General features: G+C 43.5%; 1 protein-coding gene across 1 annotated transcript; it reads right to left on the reverse strand.

Moving 5' to 3' along the window:
* Positions 1 to 6,173: 6,173 nt before the first annotated feature.
* On the reverse strand, positions 6,174 to 7,175 carry LOC129149281 (olfactory receptor 7A17-like). Its single transcript, XM_054716857.1, has one exon. It carries the CDS (start codon positions 7,173 to 7,175, stop codon positions 6,207 to 6,209), a length of 969 nt encoding a protein of 322 aa, XP_054572832.1. The 3' UTR covers positions 6,174 to 6,206.
* Positions 7,176 to 18,525: the final 11,350 nt, after the last annotated feature.

Consider the following 18,525-nt stretch of genomic DNA (forward strand, 5'->3'; position numbering starts at 1 on the left):
TCAGCATGAACCGGTGAGAAAAAATATAGTCTAAACCCTTTTCCAACTTCACTGCATATGAGTCACCCAGGAGTTTAGTTTGAATACAGAATCTGAATTATCAGTTCCTGGTGGGCTTGAGATGCTGAGAATCAAAACCATCACCCAGATCAACCAAAGGACTTATAGGCATGCATATAAGCCTAACCAATGGACACAGACAACAGAGGGGTGGGGGCATGAATGGGAGGTGGGGAGTAATGGGGGAATAAGGACACATATGTAATACCTTAATCAATAAAGAAAAAAAATCACCCATGTGATATTCATGCTGCAGGCCGTGGTCTGAGGACCTCTAATAGAGTAGAAGGCTGTGGTTCTATGATAGATTCAGGTGCAGGTAGTTTTAGAATTTTTAAAAAATCTCAGTTGCATGTAATTTTGAGCAAATAAGGGAGTCACTCATTCAGGAGGCTGTTATAAATTTGTTGTTCACTTATTTTATATAAGGGTTTATTAATTATGTCATATACGCCTGAAAAATGCCTTTTTAAATTCTTTTATGTAAATGTCATTGAGAAACAAATAATATATTACTGAAAAAGATTTATAGTATGCAGAGTGAGCACCTCCAAAAGATGCTCACATCCTAGCGCCAGAAAATTGTAACGTGTCATTTTTCATAGCAAGGGAGGATTAAGGTAGTAGATAGGATATGTTTGCTAATGAGCTGACTTTCAGATAAAATAAGCCAGGTATTTAAAGCAAACATTAACAAATGGTACCACATTAAATAAAATAGCTTTGCACAGAAAATCATCAACAAGACAAAAAGGCAACCTACTCAATGGAAGAAGATATTGGCAAATGATATATCTGATAAGGGCTTAATATCCAAAATATATAGTTAACTCATATAACTCAAAATAAACAGCAAACAATTCAATTTTAAAATGGGCAGAAGACCTGAGCAGGCATTGCTCTAAACAGACATACAGATGACGAACAAACACATGAAAAGATGCACAACATCACAAATTATCAGGGAAATGCAATCAAAGACACAAGGAGATAACAGCCCACACATGCCAGAATGGGTATCATAAAAAGTCAACAAACAACAAGTGTTTGTGAGGATGTGGACAATAGAAACCCTCATTCATTGTTGGTGGGATTGCAAATTGATGCAGCCAGTATGCAAAAATGGAGATTTTACAAAAAGTTAAAAAATGGAATTACCATCTGACTCAGCATTCTACTTCTGAGTATATACCTGAATGAAATGAGAACAATACTTTCAAAGGATATATGCACCCCTATCTTTATTGCAGCATTGATTACAATAGCCAAGATACGGAAGCGACCTATGTGTCTACTGATAGATGAATGGATAACGAAGATGTGGCAATATTACTCAGCCATAAAAATAATGAAATATTGCCATTTGCAGTAACATGGATGAATATAGAGAGTATTATGTGAAGTGAAATAACTCAAACAAAAGAAACAAATATCATATGATTTCACTTATATGTGGAATTTAAAAACAAGCAAGTGAAACAGAAACAAACTTATAGATACAGAGAACAAACTGATGGTTGGTAAAGAGGAGAGGCTTTGGGGGGGGGGGACAAGAGGAAGGGGATGAAGAAGTATAAACATCCAGTTATTAAATAAGTCATGTGTCTACAGTGCACAGAATAGGGAGTAGAGCCAATAATTCTGCTATAATTATGTATGGCGACAGATGGCTACTTGACTTATTGCAGTGATTACTTTAATTTATATAAACATTGCATCTTAACTAAGTTATATAAGTGAAACTAATATAATATTGTATGTCAACTGGCGTGGGAGGGTGGGTGGGTGAGAAGAGATGAACCAAAGAACTTGTATGCATATATGCATAGTCCATGGACACAGACAATAGGGTGGTGAAGGCCTGGGTTGGGGTGCAGGGCAGGCTAGAAGAGGTCAATGGGGGGAAAAAGGAAGGGGACATATATAATACTTTCAACAATAAAGATTTAAAAAATATTTTGTCAACTAAAATTGGCAATAAGTACATAGGTGAGGCTAATGCAATTGCCATGGTCCTTGAATGTGGAAGATGAAGGAGGAATATAGACTTGGTATCAGAGCATGTATTTCCATTTAAAAACATTTAATTTAATATGTAGTATTGATCCATTAACATTGAGCTCATGGCCAACATCCCTATAAGTCATGTCTGAATGAAGCTTCTCTAACACATATTTTCTCCATAAGTCACATCACAGCCTCCTTGTACTTAGATACACTAGTGAGTGTTTCAGCGCAATACTTGGGGGCCAGCTTCAACAGTGACATCACCAACAGAAAGCACAAACATGTGAATCATGTGGCACTACAAAGACTATGAAAATGACACATTTATGATTGGGAGCTGAAACAACGGGGCCCAGTCCTGTGTTGTTGCACCTCAGATTGTCAGATTGGAAGGGGCAACTCAGATGGTTCTTTTCTCTGTGCATGTCTGGGAATGACCCCTTATGTCTCACCAGTATTTGTTTGAGGTTACAAATAAATTTTTGCAAGTAGGTGAGTGCATCAATCCGCCCCTGCCCACCCCCCCCACTCCCGCTCTCTCTCGCTTGTTTGTATCCACTACTCAACATAAACAACGAAGACAGGAACAGTAGGAAACCAGTGGGACTGGAGGAAATAGTGAGGGGACAGTAGATGGAGATAATGGCAGGAAGGGGACAGGGCAGGACTTATAGAGACTTGTGAGTCCTGAGGAGGAGTTCCACTTCTGTTTTGAGTGAGGTGGGAGCCACCAAGGGTTCTTGAGTCGAGGTTACCCTGTTCTTGAGTCTGGCCACTGTTAGGGGAGCAGCCTGTGGGGTAGTGGTGGAGTGGGAGCTGAAAGACCCCTGCAGTAGTACAAGTGGAAAATAATGGTGCTGGCCCAGGGTAGGCCATGGAGGAGGTGAAAAGTGGGTGGATTCTGGACGGATTTTGAAAGTAGCTCCCTCAGAGTTTGCTGATGCAGGGGTCAAGGTGTAGAGATGAACAGAGACAGAGATATACATAGATGACTCCAGTATTTTGACCTGAGCGCTGGGGCCACTAGGAAAGACACTGAGGCCCAGAGAGGCAGAGGAAGATGCCCAGGTTGCACTTGGGTCCACAGTGGCCTCATCCCCAGCTAAGGCGTGGTCCTGATGTGAGAGCTCTGGTGGTGTGGGTATCCAGAGGGGCGTAGCCTACTCAGAGCCAGGAACTCCTCCCTTTGCCTCTCAAGTCCACACCCCAATACTCCCCCTCTGGCTCTGTTCTTTTCCTTTTAGTCTTGTTTCTGGAATGACTGCTCCCTGGAGACGCAGACCATGTACTTCTGATTCCTTTGTCCTGAACTCATATGGCATGAGCACGCATGAAAGCCTTATGTGGAAGAGGCTGGATGCAGGGGTGGGGAGGGGAAATTCCTCCCTCGGGGGTGGGTAGGGCTGTGTCCAGAAGCCCAGCAGCATCTCCAGGACATTTAGCGGAAAGGTGGCATCCTCCCAGGCCAGGCCAGACTGGCCGCTTTCCAGAACAGCCTTTTTGGGGGGGCCCTCCATTGCCTGCTGCAGCCATAGCGCCAGTGCTCTGATCACCCACCTTCCAGTTCGTCCCACACATTTTCTTCTGGGAGCTCTGATGGTAGATTTTGTTTTTTCCCCATCCTTTCCTTCCTACTCAGCTCTGCCACTCCCCAGGACCTCCTCCCCTGTGGTGACCAGGGACCTGGCTTTTGGGGCAATCCCAAATAGCCCTGGCAGGCCAGTGTGGGACCAGAGCCACAGGAATGGCTCTGGATGTCCAGCTCTTCCGAGCACTTCTCCTGTCCTCCTCTCCACCATCTGGGCTTCTCTGGTTTCCTCCTGCCTCTCCATGTCAAAGGCCTCAGAGGGGCTGTCTTTGCTCATTTGTCCTGAACTGAACTCTCCCTACTGGGAAGTGACCAGAACTTAGAAGCTAGTGCTTATAGAGGCCTTTCTGGGCCTTAACAAAACAGCCCATCCATCTCCCACTGGTCTATGAATGAGGAACTTGTGCTCCTGTTCTTGTTTTACAGACAGGGAGACTGCAGAACAGACAGCTGACATTGCTCACCCAGGGCCACACCGCCAGACAGTGGCAGAGCTAGGACCTGATCCCTGACCACCTTGGTCTTCTGGTCTTAGGAGAGCTGTAGACAAGGTTTCAGCTTTCCATTCAGTCCAGAGGAGAGAGAGGAAATAACAAATGAACAAGAACCTATCATTCACTGACAAGGGCAATGAAGGTCTCCAAAGAGGTTGGCTGGGAGAATGCTGGCTTGGGCTGCGGGTGAATGATTCATTCAGACGAATAACCTAGAAAGCTGTTATACTCCAGGTCACAGTATATTATAGGGAGAGCATACTGATTAATATCAGCAAAGGAGCCCTAACAGGTTTGACCTGCAGACTGAAGATTCCTGCGTTCAATTCTGGTGAAGGGCACATGCCTGGGTTGGGGGTTCAGTCCAGTAGTGGAAGTGCATGAGGCAGCTGGTCAAGGATTCTCTCTCATCATTGACATTTCTCTCTCTCCCCCTCTCCCCCTCTCCCTTCCTCTCTGAAATCAAGAAAAATATACTTAAAACACCAGAGATTTTCCTTCTCACCTGGATGCTGTTTGGGGTAATCGGAAAAAAACAACTGTGTGTGGTCTCTCTAAGTCTCCTGCCCTGTGATTTATTCTTTTTTTAAAAAAATATATTTTATTGATTTTTTACAGAGAGGAAGAGAGAGGGATAGAGAGTTAGAAACATCAATGAGAGAGAAACATTGATCAGCTGCCTCCTGCACAACCCCAACTGGGGATGTGCCCGCAACCAAGGTACATGCCCTTGACCGGAATCGAACCTGGGACCTTTCAGTCTGCAGGCCGACGCTCTATCCACTGGTTTCGGCTATTCTTTTTTTTTTTTAATTTAAATTTTTTATTGTTTAAAGTGTTACATATGTCTGCTTTCCCCCCATTAACCTCTCCACGGCTGCTCCCATTCCTCAGCACATGCCCTCACCCCCTATTGTCTGTGTCCATGGGTTATGCTTACATGTATGCATAGAGGTCCTTTGGTTGATCTTTAACCCCCTTCTCCCCATTCCCTTGTCTTTCCCCTGAGGTTTTACCGTCGGTTGGAAGCTTCTATGTCTCTGAATCTATTTTTGTTCATCAGTTTATGTTGTTCATTATATTCCACAAATGAGTGAGATCATGTGATATTTATCTTTCTCTGACTAGCTAATTTTGCTTAGCATAATGCTCTCTATGTCCATCCATGGTGTTGCAAATGGTAAGAGTTCCTTCTTTTTTACAGTAGCATAGTATTCCATTGTGTAGAAGTACCACAGTATGTATGTATGTATTTATTTATATATATTTTTTCACATGGAAGCATGTCTGGTTTTATTGAAGTTCACTTTATTGCATTTCACGGATCTTGTTTTTTTTTTTTTTTTTTTTACAATAGAAAGACAGTACCCTCCATCAGTAAAAAAATTACAAATTGCTTTATTGTAATTCATGCTTTCTTATGGTGGTCTGGAACTTAACCCATGTTATCTCCGTGGTATACTTGTACCAGGCCAGGAAGATGTATTTTTCAAAGTTTTCTTTTAAAACCTTTATTGTGGAGATTGTTACAGACATCCTTCTTTTTACCCCCCATAGCTCCCCTCCACCTGGTTCCCACCCCACCTCAGGCCCTTGACACCCTATTGTATGTGTCCATAGGTACTGCATACATGCATATTTATGGGTTGAGGCTCAAGCACCGAGCAACACCAGTGGGGTTCATTAATTGTAGTTTTTTTCCCCATAGGAAAATCATTCAGGATGATTCTTTTAGTTACAAAAATTATTTGATGCAATATAATGTATGTCATTTGAGAAAAATTATTCTAAAAAAAATCCATGTTGTCCATTAGGTAAATGGGATTTTCCAAATATCTGATCCATAAGGAAATAAGTTTTGGAAAGTAGGAAAACAGCAAAGAGATAAGTTGTTGGATATCTGAGAGAGCAGAAAACTTAATTGAGTTACATAAACTGAATAGAGAAGATGAGGTCAGAGAAATAGAAATTCAAAGAAATCAATGGAAAAAGCAAGTTCTACTTATATAGTAGGAAAGTAATCACAGTATCTGACTCTGAGCCTTTGACCTCTGCCATCATGGGCACACCTTCAGTATTAGGACAACTGGCCAGTTTGTAGTTTCCTTCACAAAGAATGCTTTCAGAGCCTGTTTAATGTCCTTGTTCCTGAGACTATAGATGAAGGGGTTCAACATGGGTGTGACCACAGAATATATCACCGAGGCTGTTGCACTTGAGTGTCCATTGTGGGTAGCAGCAGAGCTGAGGTATACTCCTAGGATTGTACAATAAAATAAGAGGACAACTGAGAGGTGAGACGCACAAGCAGAAAATGCTTTATACTTCCCTTGAGCAGATAACATTCCATGTATGCAGGACACTATTTTAGAATATGAGTAAAGAATCCCAGCGAAAGGACCACCACCAAGCAGAAGAACTGAAAAATAAGTCACCATGTTATTGAGAAATGTGTCAGAACAGGCAAGTTTGATCATCTGATTGAGTTCACAGAAGAAGTGAGGGATTTCCATGTCCATGCAGAAGGACAGTCGTAATGTCACTGAGCATTGTAGCAAGGAATTCAGGACACTCATGATCCAGCATATCAGTACCAGCAGTCCACAGAGCCGAGAGTTCATGATGACAGTGTAGTGCAGGGGGTGGCAGATGGCCACAAACCGGTCATAGGCCATCACAGTCAAGAGGAAAATATCCAACCCAGCAAAATGTATATAAAAACATATCTGGGTGATGCATCCTGCATAGGTGATGGCTTTGCTCTGTGTCTGGATGTTCACCAGCATCTTAGGGACGGTGGTGGATGTGAAACAGATGTCTACCAAGGACAGGTTGGAGAGGAAGAAGTACATGGGTGTGTGGAGGTGGGAGTCGGAACTGACGGCCAGGATGATGAGCAGGTTTCCAAATACAGTGATCATGTACATGGAGAGGAAAAGTCCAAATATGAGGGGCTGCAGTTCTGGTTTCTCTGAAAATCCCAGAAGAACAAACTCTGAAATTTGTGTAAAATTCACAGGTTCCATGTGGTGGAGTTGACTATCAGGAAAGATAGAAGTAACATCACTGATTTTCACTAAAATGTGACAATTTATATTTTGCAGGTTAGACATTACTTTTAAATTTTTATGGTCCCCTTTAGGGGCTATCCAGTGCCATCCATAATATGGAATATTTGTCCCAATCACCTATGTATCTGAGGGGTTCATGTATTCTAAAGTTTTAATGAGAATTTCTTCATGTTTCTCAGGAATACAAATTGAGTGCTGACTATGTTTTAGGCACCGTCCAGGTTGTGAGAACAAAAGTACCTACAGTCCAATGAGGGAGAAAGAATTTAGAAGCAAGTAATAAAATACTAAATTACTTTAGCTGTTGGCAGTGGTATGAAGAAAAGGAAAGCACATCTAAAAGAGACAATGAATAGGGAGTTCTGTTTTTCATGGGTTTGTAGGTAGGTCTGCAAATTAGGTGACATTTGAACAGAGACCTCAAATAAGTGAAAAGGGGAATGTTCTGTGATGTTCTAAATTTAATACACTGGGGCTAGAGAGTTTGAGAAAAACAATAGTAGTCAACCAGCTAAAAGCTGTGGCCCACTTACAAAAGACTACTCACGTTCCTGAATGTATGTTGGAACTTGAATCAACTTCTGTAGAGAGCATTAGATGCCCCTGCATCTTGCATGCTCATGAGCTTTCAGGACTGCTGCCTGTAACCAATCAAAGTAGTAAATATTCTTCATTAGTACCTATTCAAGACCTGCCCCCACTTTACCTGAACCCACCCCACCCAGGATCTGTAGCCAATGTAAGTCGTTTCAAAAGAGCTTACATGTTTCTTTCCTAAAACATGAAGTGTAAAGAGCCAGTAAACTCTAGGACTTGGACATGTCTTTTGTACTTACTTCACTCTGCTGCTGGTGGTTTAAACTTTATGCCCCAACACTTTTCTTGGCTGGCATTTGGCTCAAAAAATATTTTTTTTTTCCTTAAAAAAAGCTTTTGGCTTGCTGGTGTCACTTAGTGATTGAGCATCGAACTATGATCCAAAAGGTCATGGTTGGATTTCTGGTCAGGGCACATGTCTGGGCTGTGGAATCAATTCCCAGTGAACAGTGATAAAATGAAAAAAAAAAGAAAAAAGATGAGATAATGTAACCAGGTTAAAATGAGTAGTTTCAAAATAACAATAGTACCCAGAATTGAATGGAGAATTAAACACTAACTGAAACAAGACATAAAATACAGTCAAATAAGAATATCAATATGGGTTGACTATTAAATTGTAAAGACCTAGATCTAAAAGTATATAATGCATAATATTCCTAGAATGTTCTGGCACATAGCATATGTTCAACTATGATTCATTTAATGAATCTGGAATTAGGTTTCAATGCACACGAACATTTACCATATGGCAAGCTTATACTTCAATATAATTAAAAACATTTGAATTGTTATATGAAAGCTGGCATAAATGGCTATTGATATGAAAGAATATTGAATTGGTCCTTGCTCTCTGACATCTTGCAAGATGTCATAGGGATTACAAACTCAGTGTAAGAATCACCAATACATTTTTGATGACCACTAGAAACTACATATAAAATTTACAGGTGAGCAAATACGACTCAATAAAGCAAGAAACTCAGTGGTTAGCAAATAGATATCCTATCTAATAATAGAGTAATATGCAAATTAACTGCCATTCCATGACAAAATGGCGGCCTCCATAGCCACAAGATAGTGGCGCCCAGTCTCCTCAGCCCTGCTGCTGGAGTGTCCGGCCTGTCCGCAGGAGCAGCGAGGCTAGAGCCGCCTCCGGAGGGGGCAGATCCAGCTTTCCCGCTTCCACCACTGCTGCAGTGTCTGGGCCTGTCAGCCCCGCCGGGGTTAGGGGAGACCAAGCAGCGAGGCTTGATTTGCCCCCAGACAAGGCAGACAGAGCCAGGACAGCAGGGCATAGAGGTTTCCTTAGTGTGGTGGCAGCGGGGAAGCCCCAGGCTCAGCAAACAGAGCCAGGACAGCAGGGCTTGGGGACTTCCTTAGCACAGAGGCCGTGGAAACACCCCCAGGCCCAGCACACAGAGCCCAGACAGCAGGGCATGGGAGCTTCCTTAGCACAGCGGCAGCAGGGAAGCCCTAGGCCCAGCACACAGAGCCCAGACAGCAGGGCATGGGAGCCTCCTTAGCACAGAGGCAGCAGGGAAGCCCCAGGCCCAGCAAACAGAGCCAGGACAGCAGGGCCTGTGGACTTCCTTAGCGCATCGGCGACTGGAACAATCCCATGCCCAGCAGTCAGAGCCCAGATAGAAGGGCATAGAAACTTCGTTTGCAGGGTGATGGCGGGGGAAGCCCCAGGCCCTGCAAACAGAGCCTGGACAGCAGGGCATGGAGGCTTCCTTAGCGCAGCGGCAGCAGGGAAGGCCCAGGCCCAGCAAACAGATCCCAGACAGCAGGGCTTGGAGGCTTCCTTAGCACAGAGGCCGCGGGAACCCCCCCATGCTCAGCACACAGAGCCCAGACAGCAGGGATTGGAGGCTTCCTTAGCGAGGCGCCAGCAGGGAAGCCCCAGGCTCAGCACACAGAACCCGGACAGCAGGGATTGGGGGCTTCCTTAGCGTGGCAGTGATGGGGAAGTCCCCAGACATGGCAGACAGAGCCCAGACAGCAGGGCTTGGGGGCTTTCTTAGCAAGTTGGCGGCAGGAACACCCCCAGACCCCACAGACAGAGCCAGGACAACAGGGCATGGGGGCTTCCTTAGTGTGTCAGTGTTGGCGAAGGCCCCAGGCCTGGCAGACAGAGCACACTGCAGGGCATTGGGGCTTCCTTCGCATGGCACATGGCGGAGGCAGGCAGAGAGCGGAGGGCAGAGCATGGGGGCTTCATCTCCATGGCTGCAGGGAAACCTCCAGGCCCGCAGAGAGCAGAGAACCACGGGGAGTGGGACATCCCCTGAGAGCTCCTGGATTGTAGAGGGTGCAGGGTGGGCTGAGGGACCTCCGTGCACAAACTTCGTGCACCGGGCGTCTAGTATTTAAATAAAATGTTAAAAATTTTATGGTAAGAAATGTCCTACAAAAGTCAATTGACAAAGAATAATTTCTAGAAAAATTTGTAATGCTATACAAAAAATGGGAAAATAAATGAAATTTGCAGAAACTGAGTAATAGTTTGAGGAAACAACAAGAAGTGTCTTTTGTAGCTATTAGCCTGGGAAAAAACTGAAAGAGCAGTCACGTTGATTGGGTATGGAACTTTTAATTAAAAAATATTTTTATTGATTTCAGAGAGGAAGGGAGAGGGAGAGAGACAGAAGCATCAATGGCGAGAGAGAATCACTGATCTGCTGCATCCTGCACCCCACCCCCACCCTTTTCTGGGGATGGAACTAGCAACCCTGGAATGTGCCCTGCCCTGGGCACTCAACCACTGAGCCATGCCTGCTGGCCTGAGGTTGAATTTTTTAAATGGTAGCAAAATGGGTACTCCAATTTTACTGGCAGAAAGTGTTACAATTTTGGAAAACAACCTGAAGTCAGCTATAAGTGTTACAAATAGTGATGCTATTTAACTCAGAGTTTCTCAGCCTCAGCACTGTTGGCATTCCGGGACAGACTGTTCTCTGTCCTGTGAATTGAAGGTTGCTTACAGCATCCCTGCCTTCACCCACCCCTCTGCAGTGTGACAGTCACAAACCTGTCAGGACATAGCTCAATGTCTCTCTTGGGGGGGGGGGGGAGCGGAATCATGCCCGATTAGAACCACAGTTTGAATTTCATAATTTAAACACATTTCAGTAGCATTAATGTAATAGAAATTTAATGATAAAAGAGTATGAAAGACCATTAAAGGTGTGAGTAGCAGTCACACTATGAATTCTTAGGTAGCCACTGAAATAAATACATTAATTAATCAAGCAAACAAACAGCAATCTCTTGCCTCTGGGCTAAGACGAATGGGCTCTCAGGTGACAACAGGTAAATGTTCCTGTTTCCATTCTCTGTGATCCTCTCATGCAGGGTCAGCTGGGTTTTGGACTCACCTGGATAAGATCTATGAGAGGAAGGTCATGGTGGGGATGTTTGAATTCCTCCCTGAATGGTTGATGATAGAGAGTAAAGTTCTGTTCAGAGGAAAGACAGCTGGAAGGTGTGCAGCATCAGTCCCCAGCCAGAATTGGGCTCCATACAAACAAATAACAGTGAGGAATAAACATAACCATGCCCTCCCAGCCTAAGGTTACACAAGCTGAGAGGCTGGCACATTTCCCTCCTGTCACTCCAATTTCCAAGCACCCGAATATGATATTTATATGACAAGGGGGAGGATGAGGGTAGCAGATGGAACAGGCTTGTTAATCGGCTGCCTTTAGGATAGAGGATGAGCCAGGCTCATCCAGGTGGGACTAAGGTAAGCACAGTGGTTCTGTTAACGTTGAAGAGAGAGACAAAGGAGTTGGTCTCAGAGAGATTTTGAAAATGCTACACAGCTGGCTTGAAGATGGAGGAAGGAACATGAGCCAAGAGGTGGCAGCCAAGCACACTAACCGGCATCAGAGAGAAACAGGTCCTCTCCTGAGCCTCTAAACAGGGGTGGGGAACCTTTTTTCTGCCAAGGACCATTTGGATATTTATAACATCATCCCAGAGGCATACAAAACTATCAACTTAAAAATTAGCTTGCTATATTAATTAACTCACCCCTAATGCCTTGGCAGGGCCTGACCAAATGATTTCTCAAGCCATATAAGGCCTGTGTGTGTGTGTGTGTGTGTGTCTATGTTTGTGGAGAGGGCATTATCCATGCCTCCTATAGAAGGACCCTATCTACCCCTGCACACACCTTAATATTAGCCACTTAGACTCATTTCAAGCTTCCGACATCCAGACTGTAAGAGCATAGCTTTGCTTTAAGCAACTAGTATGGGAATACTAGTTCCTTAAAACAACTAGTATTCCCAGCAGCTGTAGGATTGTAATATAGACATTTATTCAATAAAACTTGTTTGGCAGAACTGAGTTTAAGCCTCTTCCCTCATTAACTTCCCTTGGTTTAGGGCATTTCATGTTAAAAACTCACATGAAGTGGAAATGAAATTTTAACTAGATTTGATGATTTCGCCCCCCTCCCCCCACAACCCACCTTTCCCTGAGCTGGGACAGTGAAGGCCTCACTGCATAAGTGTAAACGGACTGTGCTGCCTCCGTGGCATTAAGAGTTAAGGAACAATGGGTGACCTCTATTTCTCCATCTATAAACTATAGTGACTTTTTTACTCAGCCCCCTATGCCTTTGCCTAGTAGTTGGCCAGTCCTCAGTTTGTATGCCCTGAGTGCATGCCAGACTTTCTCATTAAAAGTAGAGAATGTATGACCACTGGGGGGAAAGGCTGAATGTAGGGTAGGAATACCTGCCAATTATTCCAACAGAGAAAGTAAATGGGCAACAAATCCAAGAATATATGCAACCTGCCAGGAATAAAATAATTCAAAGTAACACTATTTAGTATTCCTCTTTAGCTTTATTAAATAATATATTTTTTTCATGTGAATACCCTGCATGAGAGGAGACACTGTAATGACTGTTTCATGCACTGCTCTGTAAGGTACTATCTCCCTGACTGGTCAGGGTCTTTTCAGTAAATACAAAACATGCTCAAACACACCCCATCTTTGAAATTTAATGCAAACACTCTCACTCCACTGCACTGTTCTCCACAACTAATACTCTATTTTCTTCTCCCCGAACAACAAAACTCCTCAGATGTATTCTCATTTTACTGCAATCATTTTATGCATCTCACTCATTCCATGGAGTCATCCCACTGGACATCCATTCCCATCACTTAATTCTCAACTAAGGTCTTTGTAATGCAGATTCAAACAAACACATCTTTATTAATGTATTAACTAAATTAATTACATATTAGTTACTTAACCAAGAATATAGACACAATACTTCCTTGTCTCTGGACTAGGCTGATTAGGGTCACAGTGACTCAGGTAAAAGTCCCAGTTTCCATCCTCCCTGACCCTTTCCTGTTGTACCTACTGGCCTCCCAGGCTCACCTGGATGGGTCTCTGAGAGGAAGGTCTCCGTGTGGAAGTCTGAATTGCTCCCTGGATGGTTGATGATGGAGACTGAAGCTCTTGTCCCTTCACGAGACAGCAGGAAGGAGTGAAGCTTCAGTCAGTATCTGAGCCAGACTTAGGAATCAAAAGCAACAGCCATGTGCTTTCCCCCAGCTTTGTACAAGCTGAGGACTGCACAGGGGAGATAGTTACAGCTCTCTCTATATCTGATCATCAGGCACATTTCCCTCATCTCATTCCAACTTCTAAGCAGGTGATTTCCCTCTGGGGCTCTAGAATAAGCAGAAAGGAAAATTTTCCTAATGATTCTCTGATCCCAGGAGACCAGGATAGTGGTCAAATGAACTCACTTTTTATGACGCCTTGTCTTTTTTTAAAATATTTTTATATGATTTTTTTGATTATTTTTACAGAGAGGAAGGGAGAAGGATAGAGAGTTAGAAACATCGATGAGAGAGAAACATCGATCAGCTGCCTCCTGCACACCCCCTACTGGGGATGTGACCGCAACCAAGGTACATGCCCTTGACCGGAATCGAACCTGGGACCCTTCAGTTCGCAGGCCGACGCTCTATCCACTGAGCCAAACCAGTTAGGGCACCTTGTCTTGATCTTACATGTTTTTCAGAGGCCTAACCTTATCCCATCCCTGACATCATGTTTTCTTCAAAGTCTGATTTGTGGTGGGACACAGACCTGATATCTCTGGAAAGTTACTTTTCTCCTCTTTCACAAGGTAGAACTGCGTTCGTTTGAGATGCCGTCCTGGGCACCACACTCTTTGGCTTCCTGACACATTTGTCAAAAATTAGGGATGCTATATGCATATCACAAGTTAAGAGATACCATTTGATGCCTCATAAAATATCTATAAATTATAAGAGCTACATGTAGATATTTTTATGTCACATCACCAGAGCTTACCATCTTATAGGAATTATCTGACTTAACTTTTAGAAAAGTCCATTGTATGAGTATTTCTATGAACTCTCTTCCCCATTGCAGAAATGGGGCTAGAAGGAGTTTACTGATCTGCTCACAGCTTAAACTGATAAGACATGGGGCTTTGTTCAGAATTCTGTCAGGGTGCTTCTACTTCTCAAACAGAGATGAGCTTGCCTCAGGTGTATTTGGCAATGTCTGAAGGATGCTGCTGAACACTGACAATACCCAACACAGGTAGTTATCTTACCCCAAATGTCAGCATGAACCGGTGAGAAAATATAGTCTAAACCCTTTTCCAACTTCACTGTGCATATGAGTCACCCAGGAGTCTAGTTTGAATACAGAATCTGAATTATCAGTTCCTGGTGGGCTTGAGATGCTGAGAATCAAAACCATCACCCAGATCAACCAAAGGACTTATAGGCATGCATATAAGCCTAATCAATGGACACAGACAACAGAGGGGTGGGGGCATGAATGGGAGGTGGGGAGTAATGGGGGAATAAGGACACATATGTAATACCTTAATCAATAAAGAAAAAAAAAATCACCCATGTGATATTCATGCTGCAGGCCGTGGTCTGAGGACCTCTCATTGAGTAGAAGGCTGTGGTTCTCTGTTAGATTCAGGTGCAGGTAGTTTTAGAATTTTTAAAAAATCTCAGTTGCATGTAATTTTGAGCAAATAAGGGAGTCACTCATTCAGGAGGCTGTTATAAATTTGTTGTTCACTTATTTTATATAAGGGTTTATTAATGATGTCATGTAATATACGCCTGAAACATGCCTTTTTAAATTCTTTTATGTAAATGTCATTGAGAAACAAATAATATATTACTGAAAAAGATTTATAGTATGCAGAGTGAGCACCTCCAAAAGATGCTCACATCCTAGCCCCAGAAAATTGTAACATGTCATTTTTCATAGCAAGGGAGGATTAAGGTAGTAGATAGGATATGTTTGCTAATCAGCTGACTTTCAGATAAAATAAGCCAGGTATTTAAAGCAAACATTAACAAATGGTACCACATTAAATAAAATAGCTTTGCACAGAAAATCAACATCAACAAGACAAAAAGGCAACCTACTCAATGGAAGAAGATATTGGCAAATGATATATCTGATAAGGGCTTAATATCCAAAATATATAGTTAACTCATATAACTCAAAATAAACAGCAAACAATTCAATTTTAAAATGGGCAGAAGACCTGAGCAGGCATTGCTCTAAACAGACATACAGATGACGAACAAACACATGAAAAGATGCTCAACATCACAAATTATCAGGGAAATGCAATCAAAAACACAAGGAGATAATAGCCCACACATGCCAGAATGGGTATCATAAAAAGTCAACAAACAACAAGTGTTTGTGAGGATGTGGACAATAGAAACCCTCATTCATTGTTGGTGGGATTGCAAATTGATGCAGCCAGTATGCAAAAATGGAGATTTTACAAAAAGTTAAAAAATGGAATTACCATCTGACTCAGCATTCTACTTCTGAGTATATGCCTGAATGAAATGAAAACAATACTTTCAAAGGATATATGCACCCCTATCTTTATTGCAGCATTGATTACAATAGCCAAGAAATGGAAGCGACCTATGTGTCTACTGATAGATGAATGGATAACGAAGATGTGGCAATATTACTCAGCCATAAAAATAATGAAATATTGCCATTTGCAGTAACATGGATGAATATAGAGAGTATTATGTGAAGTGAAATAACTCAAACAAAAGAAACAAATTTCATATGATTTCACTTATATGTGGAATTTAAAAACAAGCAAGTGAAACAGAAACAAACTTATAGATACAGAGAACAAACTGATGGTTGGTAAAGAGGAGAGGCTTTGGGGGGGGGGACAAGAGGAAGGGGATGAAGAAGTACAAACATCCAGATATTAAATAAGTCATGTGTCTACAGTGCACAGAATAGGGAGTAGTGCCAATAATACTGCTATAATTATGTATGGCGACAGATGGCTACTTGACTTATTACAGTGATTACTTTAATTTATATAAACATTGCATCTTAACTAAGTTATATAAGTGAAACTAATATAATATTGTATGTCAACTGGCGTGGGAGGGTGGGTGGGTGAGAAGAGATGAACCAAAGAACTTGTATGCATATATGCATAGTCCATGGACACAGACAATAGGGTGGTGAAGGCCTGGGTTGGGGTGCAGGGCAGGCTAGAAGAGGTCAATGGGGGGAAAAAGGAAGGGGACATACATAATACTTTCAACAATAAAGATTTAAAAAATATTTTGTCAACTAAAGTTGGCAATAAGTACATAGGTGAGGCTAATGCAATTGCCATGGTCCTTGAATGTGGAAGATGAAGGAGGAATATAGACTTGGTATCAGAGCATGTATTTCTATTTAAAAACATTTAATTTAATATGTAGTATTGATCCATTAACATTGAGCTCATGGCCAACATCCCTATAAGCCATGTCTGAATAAAGCTTCTCTAACACATATTTTCTCCATAAGTCACATCACAGCCTCCTTGTACTTAGATACACTAGTGAGTGTTTCAGCGCAATACTTGGGGGCCAGCTTCAACAGTGACATCACCAACAGAAAGCACAAACATGTGAATCATGTGGCACTACAAAGACTATGAAAATGACACATTTATGATTGGGAGCTGAAACAACGGGGCCCAGTCCTGTGTTGTTGCACCTCAGATTGTCAGATTGGAAGGGGCAACTCAGATGGTTCTTTTCTCTGTGCATGTCTGGGAACGACCCCTTATGTCTCACCAGTATTTGTTTGAGGTTACAAATAAATTTTTGCAAGTAGGTGAGTGCATGCATCCCCCCCTTTCCCCCCCCCCCCCCCCGCTCTCTCTCTTGCTTGTTTGTATCCACTACTCAACATAAACAACGAAGACAGGAACAGTAGGAAACCAGTGGGACTGGAGAAAATAGTGAGGGGACAGTAGACGGAGATAATGGCAGGAAGGGGACAGGGCAGGACTTATAGAGACTTGTGAGTCCTGAGGAGGAGTTCCACTTCTGTTTTGAGTGAGGTGGGAGCCACCAAGGGTTCTTAGGTCGAGGTTACCCTCTGGCCACTGTTAGGGGAGCAGCCTGTGGGGTAGTGGTGGAGTGGGAGCTGAAAGACCCCTGCAGTAGTACAAGTGGAAAATAATGGTGCTGGCCCAGGGTAGGCCATGGAGGAGGTGAAAAGTGAGTGGATTCTGGACGGATTTTGAAAGTAGAGCCCTAAGAGTTTGCTGATGCAGGGGTCAAGGTGTAGAGATGAACAGAGACAGAGATAAACATAGATGACTCCAGTATTTTGACCTGAGCGCTGGGGCCACTAGGAAAGACACTGAGGCCCAGAGAGGCAGAGGAAGATGCCCAGGTTCCAGGTTGCACTTGGGTCCACAATGGCCTCATCCCCAGCTAAGGCGTGGTCCTGATGTGAGAGCTCTGGTGGTGTGGGTATTGAGAGGGGCGTAGCCTACTCAGAGCCAGGAACCTCCTCCCTTTGCCTCTCAATACTCCCAATACTCCCCAATACTCCCCCTCTGGCTCTGTTCTTTTCCTTTCAGTCTTGTTTCCAGAAATACTGCTCCCTGGAGACTCAGACCATGTGCTTCTGATTCCTTTGTCCTGAAAATATATGGCATGAGCACCCATAAAATCCTATGTGGCAGAGGCTGGAAGCAGGGGTGAGGAGGAGGACTTTCCTCCCTGGGGGGTGGGTAGGGCTGTGTCCAGAAGTCCAGCAGCATCTCCAGGGCATTGAGAGGAAAGGTGGCATCCTCCCAGGCCAGGCCAGACTGGCCGCTTTCCAGAACAGCCTTTTTTGGGGGGCCCTCCATTGCCTGCTGTAGCCATAGCGCCAGTGCTCTGATCACCCACCTTCCAGTTCTTCCCACATATTTTCTCCTAGGAGCTCTGATGGTAGATTTTGTTTTTCCCCTATCCTTTCCTTCCTACTCAGCTCTGCCACTCCCCAGGACCTCCTCACCTGTGGTGACCAGGGACCTGGCTTTTGGGGCAGTCCCAAATAGCCCTGGCAGGCCAGTGTGGGACCAGAGCCACAGGAATGGCTCTGGATGTCCAGCCCTTCCTGGCACTTCTTCTGTCCCCCTCTCCACCATCTGGGCTTCTCTGGTTTCCTCCTGCCTCTCCATGTCAAAGGCCTCAGAGGGGCTGTCTTAGCTCATTTGTCCTGAACTGAACTCTCCCTACTGGGAAGTGACCAGAACTTAGAAGCTAGTGCTTATAGAGGCCTTTCTGGGCCTTAACAAAACAGCCCATCCATCTCCCACTGGTCTATGAATGAGGAACTTGTGCTC

The sequence above is a fragment of the Eptesicus fuscus genome, chromosome 6, assembly GCF_027574615.1.
Source record: "Eptesicus fuscus isolate TK198812 chromosome 6, DD_ASM_mEF_20220401, whole genome shotgun sequence".
In the NCBI taxonomy this organism is placed as follows: domain Eukaryota; kingdom Metazoa; phylum Chordata; class Mammalia; order Chiroptera; family Vespertilionidae; genus Eptesicus; species Eptesicus fuscus.